This window comes from Chionomys nivalis, chromosome 24 (genome assembly GCF_950005125.1).
Source record: "Chionomys nivalis chromosome 24, mChiNiv1.1, whole genome shotgun sequence".
NCBI classification, from domain to species: Eukaryota; Metazoa; Chordata; class Mammalia; order Rodentia; family Cricetidae; genus Chionomys; species Chionomys nivalis.
Window position 1 is genome coordinate 855,001 of NC_080109.1, and position 19,605 is coordinate 874,605.

General features: G+C 34.7%; 1 protein-coding gene across 4 annotated transcripts in view; it reads right to left on the reverse strand.

Annotated features, from left to right (window-relative positions):
- Lrba (LPS responsive beige-like anchor protein) overlaps positions 1-19,605 on the reverse strand; it is a 484,014-nt gene that overhangs the window by 287,292 nt on the left and 177,117 nt on the right. For all 4 annotated transcript variants that reach the window (XM_057757319.1, XM_057757317.1, XM_057757318.1 and 1 more), the window contains exon 37: positions 1,706-1,872. In XM_057757319.1, the coding sequence (XP_057613302.1) occupies positions 1,706-1,872 (167 nt within the window). The remainder of the gene's footprint in view (positions 1-1,705; positions 1,873-19,605) is intronic.

A 19,605-nucleotide genomic window follows, 5' to 3' on the forward strand; every position in this document is an offset into this window, starting at 1 on the left:
AGCTGATTATGCAAGCCTCATACAAGGAAAAGCAGAGAAGAGTTAAGCACTGTCACAGAATGGTGAGCCAGCACACTTTCTGTCAGCTACATCTTCTTATACAGCTGAAAAAGAGCACCACTGTATAGAAATTCACTATAGTAAGAATTAATAAGGAATAGCAGAGTGTTAAGATAACTGCATAAAAGGCATCAGAGAGCAACCAAGTGTTCTAAATAAGTGACGCAGGACCAAATATAACGACAGAGAAATATGAACATGAAGGCAATGGGCTTTGCCATATTTCCCATATGCTGTTTAACAAAATGCAAGTTATAAGATTTGGACAGACAAAGCTATCAATTCACTAATGTAAATTTTCTTTTTAATAATGTATCTTTTGTTACTAGACCAAATTAAAAAGGTATCTATTCAAAAGTCAAGACTATAACAACTCTTATTATTATTATTTGAGAAAAAACACTAAAAATGTTTGTTTCTTTGAATTTTCAGATGTATTAAAATTTTTGAGAATTTACTTTTAATAATGTATAGAATAATAGAGTTGATGCCTCTTGGTAACTCTACTATAAACCAGTAATTATTTCAGATAAATACACACTATAGACCATTCATCTTTTCAAGAATATCTTGTGCGAGAGGTGGCTTCCACTCGAGTGTCTGGACAAATTTCTCAAACAACCTCATTTAATTATAAAAATAAATCTTTTTAAACTTTAAAAAAAAGAATATTTTGTTACAATAAAATCATTTTAAAATACTTGACTATGGCAGTACAGAAATGGTGTACTAAACAAGTATCACTAGAAAGGACCTTGGTCTCTCTATAACACTCACCCATGAAAGAGTGTAGTTACCCCCAAATTTTTTGAATTTTACACTTTCTTTCAAGAAAAAGAAATGAAAAACTTTAACAAATATACATCATTCCCACTATTACCATGCACATCAAAGGACTACACTAGTTTACTTAGTACCTAGTATAAAAATGACCTCATCAAATAGGCAGCCTTAAAGCACCACAAAGTCTACAGCCTTGTTGACACAACACAGAGAGTGAGCGTGGGGGGTGGACAACTATGATGTTAGAAGGCATCAACAACCACTGACCCAATATTCAAGGCCTTTGATGGTCATTATCCCACATCACATCAACTGGAGTAGGATTGAAAAGAACCAAATAGACACGGTTCCTATCAGAAATCTGTGCATATTACTCTCCAAGAGTTGACCTCAATACTTGAAAACAAAAGTTATATACCTTGTCTATGTTACTGAACACTTGCAAATAATCTTACAAATGGCCTTCAATTCAAACATTGAGTTAATTTTAAGAAAATGTCAAAATTATTTACAGAAAAAGTTCTAAACTAGATTCTCTTTCTATAAGATGCATATGTTAAATATAAAATCATTTTAAAAATGATGTATTTCAGGAGATTCTATGACATGGAATCAATAAAACAATATTTGTTTGTCTAACCAATTCACTGTAAGATGAATAAGGATGAACAAATTCTCTTTAAAAATAATTTGAAAGAACTAGCACCTCAAAAGATCTATAAAGATACACATACAGATGAACTCTTCCTAAAGACATAAACTGAATTCCATTCTTCATTTGGCCTTGTTTACATTCCAAGTCATTTATTTAAACCTAGGCCGCCTACAGAGGACTAGGAACTGACCCTGAAGGCTTTCCTACCTCACTGCAGAACTTCCCCACGCTCCATGCTTGTCTGTGAGAAGGTTTATAATTTTCTGGATTAACTGAGTTGCTGTCACATGGTCTCGATATTTAGCTGCTCTTATCAAATGATCACACATCTTCTCTTCTTCACGTTTGTCTGCAGAATATTGAGCACACAATGACTGGAAGGGGGAGAAAAAGATTTATTAATTAATTAACTATAAAAGTATGGATAAAAAAACAAAAATGTATCATAAAACCATTTTTAGAATTAATCAAACCAACCAAAACTTTAATGCTAAATTTATAATTATCATTAAACATTGATTAATTTAGTTTTCTAAAGTCAGGAATAAGAAACACTCTGAAGCTTTTAACAGTTAAACAGAGATATTATCAGTAATAAACAGCAAACACGTGAAAGCTGGGTCCTTCATTACAGTCAGAGGAATGTGAGGTTGCAGAGGTCTTTAGATCAAGTAGAGGAAATACTGCTATAAAATAAACTTGGAGACATTATATTAAATAATTATGGTGTGTTTACACTCACTCAAATGCCCTGAAAAAATTTTAAACAGGAGAACACGGGATCGATTCGCATGTTAAAATGATCATGACAGATTCAGGAGAGTGGGTTGTAATGAGACAAGTTATAAGGGCACTGCTAAGGCCGGGATGAGAAGTTTGGGGTTTGTTGTTGTTGTTGCTATGTTTTGTTGGTTTGTTTTTTTTTTAAAAAAAAAAAAAAAGCTTAGATTAGTAATCACAGTAATTTTTTAAAACTTTAAAAAAGAAAAATTTGATCTCTTAAATTCTACCTATAAAATAAACCTTCAGCAAAAGAATCACCTGGAAGATTAAAAATGCAGAATTAAGTCCCATTCTCAAAATACTAAGGTAGTATTTGGACTTTCATCTTCCCCAGGTAATGGCATGTACATCAAAGTTTAAGAAATACTATCATAGCAATTTTCTAAAACATCTTAAGGTTCTTTATTCTTTAGCAATAATGGGCACAATGCTAGTTCCCAAATGTTTTTCTTTTCTTTTTTAAGAGTTCTGCCAGTTCTGGTGTCAATTTATTATGCTTTTGTGATCATGATTAGAGGCGTGAGCACTGATGCAAACTTGACCCTCTACAGGACAACTCATGGCCTTAACTTCCAAATTAAAGTATATGCACACGTACATATACACACCCTCTGGGAAGTAGACTGCATTTGACTGTTGTTGTTACTTTACATATTACACATATACATTGTGGTTACCTCCCTCTCCTGTTAGATGCATAGTAGAAGTATGGACAGACCATGTAGTCTATGGATAGTAGGCTATGTAGTCTATGCAACTCCCACCACAACTCCAGCAACAGAGAAGGTCCTGATTGTCCTAAACCACTCAGGGGTAATACACATCATACTGACAAATTAGCCCAGATCACCAAATGCAATTATTGTATGAGGTAAAAAAGAAACTTAAGAGTTTGTGTAGATAGTATGCTCCTCCTGCTCAGTGTAAAGAAGAGCAAGTAGACACCTCTAGAAGCATTGAACACTCTCTATTCTACAGGGTGGGGTGGGGGGATGGTCTGAAGATAAACCCAAAACTTAAACACAGTAGAACTATGGCAATTGCACAGGAAAAAAAATCCGTTTAATCCAAACACAATTTAATCCACTACTTATGGAATCATAAACTTCTAGGACATTTGAATCCTTAAAAAAAAAATGACCTAATGAAGGGAAAAGAAGGACTACTGGGGAGGGAGATTTAAGGTAGAGAGGGAAGAAATCAGAGGGTAGAAGGAGTGGGGGAGAAATACCTAACATTAAAGATGCATGAAAACTACTGTAAGATATATGAGTTGACTTGGAGTTAATTCTGCAAAGTCATAAAGTACCAAATAAAAAGTCCAATGGCAGGTAAGTTGTTAGTCATGCATATTTTGCCTAGGGACCTTCAGAACGACACAGACTCATGGTATTGAACTTAATATTAAGGTGCTATTGCTGAAGACACTGCCCACTTTGATCACATGGCACAGAGAAAACAAGTTGGTATTGACCAGAAAGCTTCCTTTCTACTGGCTGACTTTTTATTTTATTTTATTTATTTTTGTTGAAACAATTTCCGCCTCCTCCCCGCCTCCCATTTCCCTCCTCCTCCTCCCACTCCTCTCCCCCTCTCCCCACTCCTCTCCCCCTCCCCCGACTCCATTCCCCCTCCCTGACTTTCATAGTAACAAAAAGTGCAATAGGTCCAGAGAGACAAAAGTCATCAGCAGACTTATTCATCTTGAATTAAAATAAAGTCAAACATGACGAGACATATCTAGTGATACAATAGAGTCACAAATGGAATTGAGAGAGTACCACTTTCTGATTGGATCTCAGTACTGTGCCGCAAGAGGAAACTCATCCCTGATAATGTAAATCTTGCTTAGAAACCATGTTTGGGGGAGCTCACAGGCCCCAGGGGTGAACCTACTTCTATTAGTCTGCTAAATGGATTAGTATCAAACTACCCTCTAAATTCATATCTTATACTTAAAGCAGACCAGGGCTTAGAGCTCAGAGAAGCTCTGTTGTGCAGTAGTAGACAGTGGTTAATGCAGAAACTTACATCTGATCACAGGGCCGAGAATGAGTGTCAGTAGAATGCATAACCACAAGTCATATCACGCCCATCTGAACCCAAGGCTCAAGACCATTAGCAAAAAATAGTTACGTGCATAAAGAAAAACATGTATTGTAATGTACCATTTAATAAGGAATCAAAGACTGAATTTAACAATGGATGATTTTGAGGATGGAAGAAAATAAACCTTTAATGCAGAAGCATAAAAGAAAAACAGAGAATCAATACATTTGACACAAGAAAAAAATACAGGTCAAAGTATTTTTCAATAATTATTCAAATTGAAAGAAATTGTAGAATTCAGAATGAAAAATAGAAAAAAATCACTGTGAATCAAAATAAACCAGATTATCATCTGGCTAATGTTTCTTGATAGTGTTGGCCAATCCCTTAATTTCTCTGTTTTTAAAGCCTTAAACTTTTTTTTTAGCCTAAAATTGCTTTATGAGAGGATTAGTTTAATTCCAAGAACAAGTGACTGCTGAGTGCTTAGCCATAAAAAGGTCATCTATATCATTCCCTCAAAGTGAGCATCAAGGAAGAAAGCAGAAAGAAGGTGAAAACCAGATGAAGGAGCAGAGAGGGCTCTGGGACCCTGTTCTCTAGGCTGACATGGCTGATGTTAGCTCTGCACTCAGCAGCTATGGTGTCCTGGGAAAGACTATGTCCTCCAACATCTTGTCATACAGGGACAAATTCACAAGATCGAACCCTTCCCTGAGGATTACCAAGCAACTAATGGTTGGTGGAAGAGGGAAAGATGTTTTTCTTCTGTGGTGTGGCCATTGAAAAGATGCCCAGGTCTAAAAAAGCATCCCCATCAAGTTCAATGGGAGAGAGAGCAGCAGGCAAGACATGAAAGTAGAAGAGGAACAAACTGGGAAGAGGAAGAAAAACTCTAATATCCTGGGCAATCTGCAGGGGGAGGAGGGACCCTACGCATCACCTGAGTACAAGCTCAAAAGCATGCTTTCATTTGATTTTACCATGGGCAGAATTTCCTGCTTCACAACACTCTATTTTTAGACTTTAAATGTCGTATAACTAGTTATAAATATCACAACATCAGTATAAAAATATATGACTGTAAAAACAAATAATTAGCTTAGGAACAAAATATTCAGTTTTATTTAACTACTGCTAAAAATTGAAATGCACTGATATACAATTAATAAAATAAATATTTAAATCATATAAAAACAAATTATGTTATGTAAGTGCTGATGTAGAGACTATAAGACATAGCAGATAGGCTAGAGAAAATCAAATGTAAATATCACATTTTATGTCTGTTGAAGGGCTATGATGAAGAAGTCACAGGAGGAGGAACTTATGCAAATTTGATTTGAAAAAATAGAAGGAAAAATATTTTTTAAATATCAGAATGGACAGCAGCCTAAGTGAAAGGGGTATTATTTCGTTGACAGTGGTATTTCCAGAGATCCATGCAGGAGCTAAGAAGCTAACCTACAGATAAAGGAACAGTGTAAGGGTACAGTGATCTTTAAATATATATATATATAATATGTATATATATACATATTTAATATATACATTATATATAATATATATAGAATACATATAATACATATATATGTGTGTATATACATACAATATATATATATTGTATTCTAAATTACCCACTACATCTACAGTATGCCTTTTCTAACTTTATCTGAGAGGAAAGTCAAATTATTGGTGGAAACTAGAGAAGTCAATGATCACTATATTCCTATAAACATTACATATCTTCATATTAAACACTACTTTAAGTGCCTTACTTGTAGCAAGACCTTACTACAGAGACTATTTCAACTTTTTATAAATAGTTGAACAATAAACATTTGCTAGCCTATCAAAGTTTGCTGAAAAGGCATTTCTAAAAACAAGGACTCAAGGTAAGCTAAATAGTAAAATGGTTTAAAGTATTCCTTAATGGGTCTTTCTTTACAATTTAAAAGGCAACTTTTCATATCTGACATAAAATCTATAGATATAAATCACATTAAAGGACCATTCTTTTCTGATTATCAATCTTTGTCTCCTTGTAGAACATTACAGTCACATTTGCCCTTAAAATGTGATAAAAGGAAACCAAATAAGAATGTTTCTAAAACATATAATGAACTTGTCTCTGTTCTTAAAAATATCTTAATAGTGTAAATTGAAGATGTTCTCATCAAATACCAATAGTACTTTATATTATTCAGGCAGGTACATATGAGGAATATTTGAGTGGCACACATGTATTTGAGGAAAACATGTATCTTTTTCAAGGCTGAATGGAGGTGCCTGTGAGACTCCATCCCGAAAGTCCAATTGACAATGGAATTTAGAACACAAAAAATAAAGGGTAGCTCTAAATTTCTCCTTCAGTATTATTTTTAGGCAGAACATTTTACTTCACATTTCCTATGCTTTTCTGGACTTAAAAGTCACATAAAATAAATAACATCACAACGATAGTACAAAAATATCTGAATGCAAAAACAAAAGAAATTGCCTTGAAAGGAAAAAATTCAATTTGCAGTTGAAGACTAATAAAGAAACTTGACATTTATTACTGTAGAATTAATAAAGAAAAATAAAATAAACTTGCTTCTTAGAATTAATTTATTTATAACAAGTAAGTTATAATGGAATAAGAAAATAACTTACACTGACCACTCAACGTAAGCTCCTACACTGGCTCTCTAGCTGAAGAAGCAGAGACAATAGAAAATTTAGTTTTCTCATGTAGACTGCATGATTCTATCCTATTTCACTATTTGCCCTTTGCATGGACATTGAAAGAGAAGTAACCTGGCAATCGAACAGCTTATTCAGGTTTCCTCCTGGCACTGAACTGACCTTCTCTCATGGCACTAACATGTTGTCTTCATGGCTCTCGCTCATGAAATCCTTGTATATTGACTACAGTTTTATCAAATATCCCATTCTTACCATCCATTTCCCACATCATGTATTATTATCAATTAGACTTTTCCTTCAATATTTCATAGCTGATCCAACTGTTTATTCACAATTTGAGCACACGTCACTACAAGGGTGATCTTCACCTACACAGTAACCATCCAACACTGAACTATAAAAGCGGAGCTAGCCACCCTCATCGTGAACATTTTCTATATTCAGTAACATGTGGCATCAGTTTTCCTCAGTTAACAGCCCACTTATTTCACTTTAAAGAAAGATTTCTATTAGTTCAAAATTAAGAATTAGAAATAATTTGATAGCTTCTTATGAATAATCACTAGTTTTTTCTAAAAGAATTTTTAATAGTACAAATACATTTATATATTCTATTTTCAACCCCCAAAAGTATATGACAGCCAAAAAACTCAAAATATTTTTTTGTGTGTGTGGTACTGAGTTGAAACACATGCTAGGCAAGCACTCTACTATAGGGTTCCCCCTCAAGCAAAAAAACTACATTTTATTACCTAGAATACATAACCTATAATTCAGTCATACCACATAATACCCTTATGTCTGCCTATGTGTCCTATATTCTAGACAAATGCAGATTACATCCAAAGTATTTCCTTGGAATTTTATGTGAACAAGAAAAACCATTGACTTTCATTAAAATAATTTTTAAAAAGTCTATTAGGAGCTAATGAGAAGGCTCACCTTTATTCTTATAGGTGCTTGTCAACAAACCTGAGAACCTTCATACGATCTCAAGGACCCACATGATAGAAGAAGAAAGCCAACTTCCACAAGTTGTCTTATAAACTATAACACCCTCCAATTCACATGCACAAATAAATTAATTTGATTTTAAAAAATCTATTCAGAAGACTAGAATAAGAAGTTATGCAGAGAATGAACTAGAAATACTGATTCTTTTTATTCTTTGATTGACTGTCTAAGGTGAAAGAATATGCTTTTTAAAAGCTCCCATATAATTGACATTTAAGAAACTCGCTTCAGATTAACTTATAAATCAATAAAAATTCATAAGAAAAATTAGAAAACAACATTAAATCAGCTACTGCAGAATTTAAAAGAAACACCCTTAAAATATGAGAAAAGCAGAGAATTTGGATCAGTGATATAAATGCCTATTAAAAATAAATGGCCTAATCTATGAAAAATAATAGAGAAAATTCACAAAAATACCACCCGTTCTCTAATGACAGTTGCAGCATCATAATAACGTGTACCCGGAGTGTTCAAGAACCAGAGAAGAGAAAAGTCTACAAACTATCAATACCAAAACTGGAGCGCTTTGCCAGCTGGGATCTGTGGTGAGTCCCACACCACCTAGGGCTACACAGAAGACGTCAGTTTAAAAACAAGAACAACAAAGAAAAAAAGGAGGAACAGCTCATTCTACAGAAGTTAGAAATTTTCCTACAAACAGTAAAAGGAAAGGAAGAGGAGAGGAGAAGGGTGGAAAACAGACTGAGATTTAGAGCCGTGGTTATCTTAAAGCAGAAGAGTTCTAACTGTAAATAAAGAGGACTCACAAACACTGCCTTTTAACATCAAGCAAGTCAGCTAAACTAAGGAGGTCAATTTACACGGTTTCAAGTACTAGATTTCTAGAATAACATGTTTTATTTGAACTAATTGATCAGGGCAACTAATTTATCAGATTATTAAAAAACAAAAACAAAGCCAGGCGGTGGTGGCGCACACCTTTAATCCCAGCACTTGGGAGGCAGAGGCAGGCGGATCTCTGTGAGTTCGAGACCAGCCTGGTCTACAAGAGCTAGTTCCAGGACAGGCTCCAAAACCACAGAGAAACTCTGTCTCGAAAAACCAAAAAAAAAAAAAAAAAAAAAAAAAAAAAAAACCCCAAAAAAAAAGAACACAAATTTTTGAAACCAGAACTCTCAAAACATAACAGAATCCTTTTACTAGTTTAGTATGTATGATAACAATATAAATGAATTGCTTTAATAATTTAGTGTTTAATATTTAAAAATTGCCTTTAAACAGAAAACAAAGCAGCTTGTGACCACTGTTTTCTGCAGTTGATGGGTCTAGAGTATTTCATTCCATATCAGAATATACAGCTCTACCTCCTCCATTTTAAGAGCTACACACAGATTATTGGAATTTTAATTAAGGAAGCATGGCTTCTGCCAAACAGTTTAAGAATGTCACTTCTCAATTGTTTCAAAATCACTTCTACTATAAATTTACTGAAAACTGTTGAAAAGGAAAACCACATATGGCTCAACAAATGAAGAAGTTTCTCAGTTATTTACTTTTGGGGGTCTTTGTGCTTTGCCATTCACACAATATTTAAAGTCTGACCTTAAAAAAAAATTAATGCTATCTACAGAAATGTTAGGCTCCTGAAAAAGACTAAGAAAAATGAAAGCTTCAAAACCTCAACAGCAAACAAAAGTCACCCAGTGATAATGTGTGACAGCCACCTTTAATTCTGAAGTGATCTCTCTGCCATGCAACGCCTCAGAGTATTGATTTCTCTCAGCAGGAAAAAGTCTAAGCCAATGAAACAGATATAGCACCATCCCCCCTTCACAGACCATGCCATAATAGCATTCAAGGTTAAAACAGGCAGGACACTTATCAAAGTATCTCTCCCATTTCTTCTTCTTTTAATGGACTAAGTGCAATGTGTTCTGGGGCCTTATCTCTACAAACTGCGGTACCCAATAATATTAAATGATTTAAAGATTAAAACAGGTTTGAAACCTTTAGGTTTCTCATAATAAGAGCTTGTTTTAAAATGCCTTACATATATTTGTAAAAACAAGTCAACACAAACAGACTGAAGTTTGTACATACTTTCCAGTGTATATACAAAACTGTTTTATTACTTACTAGAGTACCAATTGATAATTTTCAAACCACCAAATTTTTGATAAATGCCCAAACACTATACAAAGGCAAAATAGGTCCACTAACACTGCCAGCAATACATCATCTATCTATTTGATAAATTAAGTAAAAACTGTATGGTTCAATAAAACTGACAGAATTTAAACAATAAATAGGACTGAAAATTTTAAGAAACTTAAAAATCACAATGTGATTTTTAAAACATACAAAACAATGGTCATTTATTTAACTTAGTAAGATCTCATGGTTAAAGGAGTAGATATATTTACAAATACCATGGGTGACTCATAGCTAACTACAAAACAAAAGCAGTTCAAAAGAAGCAGAATGGAAAGTAATTGACTCAGCTTTATAAATGACCATTATTAAATCAGTACTGAAAAGCACATTATCTATAGCTAGATTGCTTGAATTCAAATTTCAGATATGAAGTCTTCAAAACTGAACAAGTTATACAAAAATGTTGTGTCTCAGCTGCCTCATCTAGAACAATTTAACAAGATTTTTCGGGAGGACTAAATAATAGAAACCAAATGTTGAGAAAACTGTCTGTGTGAAATAACAGCTTCATACGTTCACTCTATGTTCATTTTGCTGTTACCAGAACACACAGTGAACAGTCCTTTTCTTTCAGCCTCTCAATGCAATTGAGAAAACAATCACAGCTTTACAATAGGAGATAAAAATAACTATATCAAAATTCCTCAGAGAGAGATAAATATGGTATATAGAAAAAGGGGGAAAACCTTATGAAGCAGAGAGAGTTAAAGAATAAACAAGTTTTCACCAAGAATCAAGCACTCAAGATCGAACAAGTAAAATAAAATAAAACAGCAAGGGATAGAGACAAAATCAGTGTGGAAAATAAGACTTGTAATCACATGATTAGTGACTCGTGCTATAGTTGTAGCAATCTGGAGGCCTACCTGGGCTAACAGTTGATTCCAGGCCAGTGTAGTCTGTAGAGCTAGATCTTGTCTCAAACATCCTGCCTATTAAATAGCAGCCAAAGTTCTCCAATTTAAAATATGTTCTACTTTCCTTGAGTAAATATTTTACCCATTTCCTTCTTAAAGGAAATTGTCCCCAAAAGTTGGAATAAATTATTTAACATGAAATGATAACTGAATTTGTATATCTAACTACACACTATCATATTACTGTAAGTTCTTCGATTCTTATTGACATGTATTAATAACAGACATTTCCACTGGGGGAGATCGAATCTGAAAGCTGCTCTATTGGTGTTTTCCTAATGGCTATGGATGTTGAACGTTTTCGATATGTTTAGGATGAAAGGAAGGATCTTTATATACTGATGGTAAAAATGTAAATTGGTGCAGCCACTATGGAAATCAGTATAGAATTTTCTCATAAAACTGAAAATAGAACTACTATATAAACAATTTATACTACTATTGGGCATTTAAAAGAAAACTTTGTGTATACCACAGAAATTCTTGCATATCTGTGTGTACTGCTGCAGTGTTCACAGTAGCCAAAATATTGAATGAACACACACTCAGGCACAAAGCACACACACAACCTACAAAACAGAAAACTGGAAATCATAATATACAAGAAAAGGATTTTTCATGTACAAATTCCAAACAACACAGTATGGAACAAAATTTGAGACAGGGTTTCAATATATAGCCTTGACTGGACTGGAACTTAGTACATGGTCCAGGCTGTCCTGAACTCATGAAGATCCGACTTACTCTCCACTGCTAGGACTAGTTCACATTTACATAGTAAACATATGTGTGCCCTAAACATATGTTCACATGATCTGTTCAACAGTTACCCAGAGAAGACCGAAAGTAGAAAACGTAAACGCCAACAGGGAAATCACAGAAAGTGAAACAACATAAAAGACAGCCTCCACTGAATCCTACACAGACCTCACTCTGAACATGAACTGAGAAATACTGAGTTCTAGCCTTGCAGAAAGGTGCACAGCACCTACAGATGATACTCAAGGCTGTCCTCTGATAGTCACAGCATAGGCACACATCTGAATGTGCACCCACATGCACCTGTGTCTGTGCACTCATATGCCTACACACACACACACACACACACACACACACAGACAGAGACAGAGGGAGACTGGTTGACTTACTGACAATAAGTGGATGGGACCTAATTTCAGAAGAAAACAATATATAGCCAGAAAATCTTTTACTCCAAGGACCTGAACAGGCCTAAGAGTTGGCAAAGAGAAAAGGCCTGGACTGAGAAGCGTAAGAGTCGAAAGGCACTTCCAATGCATGTGAACTCTAGGAGATGCAGTATCTCTCCCCCAGGACTGTTCTGTTAATCCTCCTCGGCATTCTAAAACCTTTCTGTGGTTGTTATACCTATAAAAGGAAAATAAGAGCCTATGTCCATGCCTTGGACAATAGGCTAACAAGAGTATAAAGAAGACAGGGGTTTTTGCTGGGAAAAGCAACTTGTATGGCAATAAGAGCTCCGACACCACCTTCCCAGGAGAGCTCCAAACTGGCAGCGGGACATGTGAGCACAGCCTGGAAACTGCAAGATTACTTAGGTTTATGGAAGCTCGCTAATTACTTAATACAAATTCAAACCAAGAAGCATAATACATTTCTAAGTCCCATTTATTAACACACTAGTAAAACAAGCATTTTCAAGAAGGCAAGAGTATCTGAAAAGCGAGTAAGAAAATACAAGCATGGTGGCACATATATGTAAGTCAAGCACTCATGAGGCCAAGGCAAGAAGATTATCATGACTTTAAGGTCAGCATGAGCTACAAAATGAGACCTTGTCCTTACACAAATAAGCCAAAAAATTACTAACAAATACACATACACAGAGAATTACAATGTATCATTTATACTATACTTTAACTAATAGATAAAAATAAAATGAGAAATTCAACTTAGTAACATGAAAATTAAAATAATATAATACGTAATGGATAGAAAACATTTAACACTCAATTAATAATTATTTAGTTCAGAATTAATTTGTTTTCTTTGAACTTGAGACAAACTTAAAAGCACACATAAAGTTAATCAAAATATACAAACTAAGCATATATTTGAGAGCTGGTTTAAATAATCTACAGACATGAATTAAAATAAAAAGCCAAGATAACTGAAATAGAAAATGACACTTCTAATTTACTATCTAAAGTTCAGTCTACACTAAACATAAGTACCAGATGAGGAATAAATCAATGACCTTTACAGAAACTCACATTGCAGGAGAGAATTAAACTATCTTATCCAATAGTACATGGTTAATTTTGGTAAATCAAGACTAAATTCCAGCATAAATAGTCCTGAGTTTCTGCTTTCGATAATACATCAGAGACTACAATAACAATTTTAGTACTCGTATAAATATGATGATTTCTTGTTCTGTCTCATAATATAAAGGCTACAAAATAAAGCCTGTTCAGCAAAAGGGGGTTTATAGCAAAATTGGATAAACTTTCACAATCATATCAAAAGCAATATTTAATCCACAGAAAATCTACAAGATTAATATTTGAACTACCAAATTATATGTTTGGCAATTAATTTTGAGAAAAATTAAAATTCTATATATGAAAATTTTGACTCCTCAAAAGATACTAATCCTAAATTATACATTTTATTATGAAAATAATTATTCATTTGCCTATTCTGTAATAAGAATTTCCTATGTTCTAGTCCTACATTTGATGCTGAAATTAGAGTCTGAAGAGTATAAAAAAGCATTATTTTGAAGAGATATCAGCAATCACAGAACACTTATTAAACGATTAAAAGTAATAATAAAAGGTGTCCAGAAAGAACAATAAAAGCTGCAATTTGAAATTGTAGTGTGTATAAGAAGAGAAGTAACAATGACAAGCAGTCAGACTCCAGCTACTTCTCCCCTGAGACACCACAAGCATCACACAGAACACACTCCAGTGTCACAAGGCTAGGGTCTCAAATTACAAAGCAGTTTACATATTATAATCCCATTTTTATTTATACAAAAAAATATAAAGTATACATATTGTAGACATGCACATAAAAACATTAAAAGACTAAGACCTAAACTCTCTTACAGAGCACGAAAGGGGAAAGATGTCAGAACGCTCTCTATCCACATCATCTCACTATTAAAAAGCTCTTTTTTCGTATCTGAGTTTTTGTTTTCCTTACCTGAGTTTTGGGGTTTTTTGTTTTGTTTTGTTTTTGTTAGAGCTTTCAAGGTTAACCCTACAAGAAGCATTTGGATTTTCTCTTTCTTTCTTTCTTTCTTTTTTTTTTTTTTTTTTTTTTTTTTGATACAGGGTTTCTTTGTGTAACAGTCCAGGATGAACTTGCTTTGTAGACCAGGCTGGCCTCCAACTACAGAGATCCACCATCCTCTGCAACCTAAGTACTGGGGTTAAAGGCATGTGTCCACTGAATTTTATTTTTTTACGTATTTATTTTATTTATTTAATAATCATAAATAAACCAACAAAACAGATTGAGAGATCTGAAACAAATAAAGGTAGCAGTGAGCACACCTATAAGCATCTCTCAGAGAACTATAACCAAATCAACCGCAATATAAGTTCAAGGCCACAATGGTCAGTTGTTTATACTTGGATATTGTTCTGAATGAGAGACCATAACTTGTAATGATCAAACGAGACATATCAAATGGAATGTATCAACCCATGAAAATTACTTAACTCTGTCCATTTACTTCATCAATAATGACAAAATTTCTTTTCCATGACCAAAAATCATATTCACACTAAAAGACTTTAGTATTGATTGAAGATATAGATAGTTAAGCCAAAATCAGACTCACCTATTATTTTAAAAAAAAAGATCTTATTTTAGCAAACTAATGTAACAAATAAAATAGAGTTAGCTACATGGGGAAAGGCAAGACAAACTCAAAGGATCTATCAACATTTATGAATGGAAATTTGATAAAAATTTTAAAATAAAAAAAACTGAAGACAATACTAACTTATTTCTCTCAAATCTCCTGTATTTAAAAACACAAAATCTGTTATGCTTTTAACTAGGTCAGTAACCATTTAAAAATAAGGAATATATTTCCAAGTTTTAAACTATTTTACTTCTTCTAAACTAATAAAAGAGTTAAAAAGCAAACACATTTAATTTTTATACCAAGAAAATACCTAAGTAAAACTATTCACATAGTTTTGAAAATAAGCACACTGTAGTCAACTATCTTAAGGAGGGAATCCAACCAATCATTTAAAAGAAGATATAGTAATACTACCTGTGCTTGATCACAAAGAGAAAAATCAACTGTTTTCCTTCCATGAGGAAGAATAACTGTATCTACTTCAGCTCATGGTCGCATCTTACTTAGTTGGAGAAAGAATGGCGCATTTCTCCTATATCAAAAACAAATGTCTACCATTTATTTTTTATATTTGATTTACAAGAGCAAATTAAATCAGACAAAATATCAGATGCATAAAAGTAAGAAGAAAGACATTATAGTATATACAGACATGACTATATACCTAAAGAGCCTAAAGAAGAAAAAGAGAAGCAGACAAAGCAAATCTAGCATTATATTAATGATACTGAAATTCTGAGTAAAACTGAATAGTTAGTGAGGGGGAAGAGACGCATATTCCTACTTATATTAGAACATATCGCTGTGCTTCGATAACTGAAACCCTTCAACATCTGTGCACGAAAGTACATACAAGTCAATAACGAAAGGAGGGCACTTACAGCAGCATGTTAAAACATGGAGGCACTTACTGTAGCAAAGAAGCGGCATGTCAGATCAGATGGAGAAACTGGGACTATATAGTGGACATTATAGGGAAACTCAGGCATATTCATAACACAATGCATTTAACATAAATTCTAAATATATTAATAAAACCTTTAAACATGAAAATATTGAGCAAAACAAAGAAATTGTTTATGTACAAATTGCCCTTTCAAATAATAACCAAAAATTGAGACAATAAAAAAGAAAACACTCATACATTCAGTAACGAAAATGACTTTTTAAACATTTCTTCATCATAATAGCTAGCTGTGCTGGCACACATCTAAAGTACAAAGAAAAGAGGATCAAAAGTTAAAGGTCATCCTTCCTACATAACTAAGTTGAAGCCACCTTGGGCCATACAAGGTCCTATTTCAAAAAAGAAAGAAAAAAAAGGAAGTTTCTGCAAGATAACAAAACCGATAACAGGCTCATTAATAGCATTAAAATTAATATCCAAGAAATGCAAAGCAAAGGCCAACAAGATGGCTCAGTGAAATAGTGCTTGCCATGAAGGCCTGATAATTTGAGTTGGACCTGAAACCCAGAACGACAGGGCAGAGCAGACTCTTAAAAGATGTTCCATAATAATTTCTTTTAATTAAGGTCATACATCAAGACAAAATTTCAATGATTTAATAGCATAGGGACTAGGAGGAAATAGTCCCTCACACTTTATTGTTTTATATATAAACATGTTTAAAAGTACAGAGCTCCAAGAACAGAATATAGAATAATGTTTGTAACATGCCATCATTTACAAAACAGGAGAATAAGAATAGATATTCCTGATTGAGTACATGTTCATAAAGAAACTCTGAGAGGATGAATAAGTGAAAATGACTACCTATAAGGGTAGAATATAGAAGGAACTTTTTTCTTTTTATTTATTTATTTGAAAAGAAAACAAACTATCTTTTTTCATTATACATATCAATCCCAGTTCCCACTCCCTCCCCTCCTCCCATTCCCTCCACTTACACTCCTATCCCAGCCCCCACCCACTCCTCAGAAAGGGTAAGGCACATTGCTTAGGGGAAGGTCCAAGGCCCTCCTAACTACATCTAGGCTGAGCAAGGTATCCATCCAAAGAGAACAGGTTCCCAAAAAAACCAGTACATGCAGTAGGGATAAATCCTGGCCAGTGGCCCCTCAGTCTGCCCCGGCCATGCAACTGTCACCAATTCCACCCCCCATGCACTCCTCAGAGGAGGTAAGGCTTTCCTTGAGGAGTCAAAAAAGTCTGGTATACCAAGTTGTGGCAGGAAAAAGCCCCCTCCTCTGTATCAAGGCTGAGGAAGGTATCCCACCATAGGGAATGGGCTCTAAATTACCAGTTCATGTGTAGGAGCTAGGGTTCCTGGATTAGGGGTCATGAAGCCTGAGGAAATGTCAGATGAAAGGAACAGAGACAGAAAATACAGGATAGAATCGGGGGGTCTGTCTGGTCATACCAAAAGAAGCCAAACAGCCCAGAGTTTATTTCAGAATGTGTTTATATACAAAAGCAGAACAAAGCACAGCACAGACAGTCAGTCAGTATCTAACCACAAGACCATCCCTTTCCTTGAGTGAGCAGCCTTCTCCCCAACATGACCATGCTGCTCAGAAGCAGCCTTATTCTATCTTCATGTTTCTGAGCTTTGTTGTCAGCAGTATACTTTCTATTAGAGTGTTCGTTTCTCACAGGCTAAATCAGAAGTCTCTCACAGTCCTCAAGGTTATTGGAAAAAGTAGAGCAAGCAAGCTTGAACTCAAATGATTGTAAGTCAGAATGGGCTCCAGATGGAAACTGAGTCACACATGGCCCCACATTCATGTATCCAGGACAAGTCCTAGTCCCACTTCCAAGCTCTCCCCACCCCACAAGAGATCAAGCCACATAACTTGTCATCCACATTCATAGGGCTTAGTTCAGTACCATACAGGATGTCCGGCTGTCAGTCGAGAGTCCATGAGCTCCTACTAGCTTGGATCAGCTGTCTCTGTGGCTTTCCCATCATTATCTTGACCCCCCCCCCAATCACATGATCCCTCCTCCCTCTCTTCCACTGAGCTCCAGGAGCTCAGCCAGTGCCTAGCTGTGGATCACTGCATCTGCTTCCATCAGTTTCTAAATGTAGGTTCAATGATGACAATTAGGATACTCAATAATTTGATTATAGGGGAAGGCTGGTTCAGGTACCCTCTCCACTACTGCTAGGAATCTTAGCTGGGGTCATCTTTGTGGATTCCTGGGTATTTCCTTAGCACTTGGTTTCTCCCTAATGCCATAAAGACTCCCTCTATCAAGATATCTCTTTCACTGCACCCCCAACTCAACCATCTTGAGCCCTCATGTTCCCATCACCCATCTACTCCCTTCTACTCCCCGAAAATGGGAGTTTTATTGTGTGCTTCTGTAATGCTTCTTCCTAATCATGTATATAATTTAAATCAACTGAAATTTCATAGAGAATTTAATGTTTTCAATCTAGAAGTTAAGTATTCCTAACATTAAGTGAACTGTCAAAACAAAATACAAAGGTTAAAACTGCTCTGGTATTTGTGCCAGAGATCTATACTTTTGATCAAAGGAAGAAGACATTGAAAACCATGAGAAATGAAAAGTGAAATAACAAAATATCAGGTAAGAAAGTAAAGGCAAAACAAAACCTTTCAAAGAGGAAGGGTGTGACATCAATGTCAAATTCTGTCGAGGGAGATGGGTACAATGAAAAACTCTATGGACACTAAAGATACTAAAGAGAACAAATTAAATATGATTATTGTAAGACAAGGGAGAAAAAAGGCCAGATTGCAAGACACTGGAAAACAGAATAAAAGAATAAAGATATTAATGCAGCATGCGAAGGCAAGAATGCAAATACCTGAGCAGTCCAACAGCTTTTAAACAGCACAAGATAACTGACAGAGGCATGAATAGATCAGCAGTGAGAAACTACAATACACTTTCAGAAAGGTCATTGGAGAGGGAGGAAAAATATTGCTATCATATTAAATAATAGCCTTATTGAAAAACCAGACACCACAAAGTCCAGTCAAGGATTATATAAATTATCAATGATGTCAAGTTAAAAAAAAATTTAAACTCTGCTTCAATCAAATCTACTGTACACAGTAAACTGCTTATTTTATACGTAAGGAAGGCCTATCTGACGTAAAAGTCAGTAGGATTCAGGAAGCCAGTACCAAGGTTCAGCTCAGGAGTACGCAGCGCATCATCTCAGGATCTTTTTCACATTAGGAATCCCATTAGAAAGAAAACACTAAGAGGTAATTGAATTTCCCTCAGTTATCTTCATCTCTGTCAGCCCCCGCTACAATGACTTACTCTCCAGAGCAGAGATAACTCAATTCTGTCCGGCAAGCATATGTTATGAATCTCCAAAGCAAACTTGTCTAAATCATTCTGGTCTTCTATCAAGGCTGGCTGTGAATATGAACTCTGACAGAAAGCAAACAAATTTATTTTTATCTTTTCAATAATTCACTTCCGCATGCTATGATAGAAGAAATCGGGAGATAAATATATGCTATGAGGTGACTGCTGTTAAAAAGTCAGCTAAAATTCTGTTCTAAACTTAAAAAGTCTTACGAAATTATCTAAAGGACTAAGACAAAGGTATCAATGGATTGTGGAATTGGTAAATTATCTGAAATTAAATTTTTTTAATTATTATATA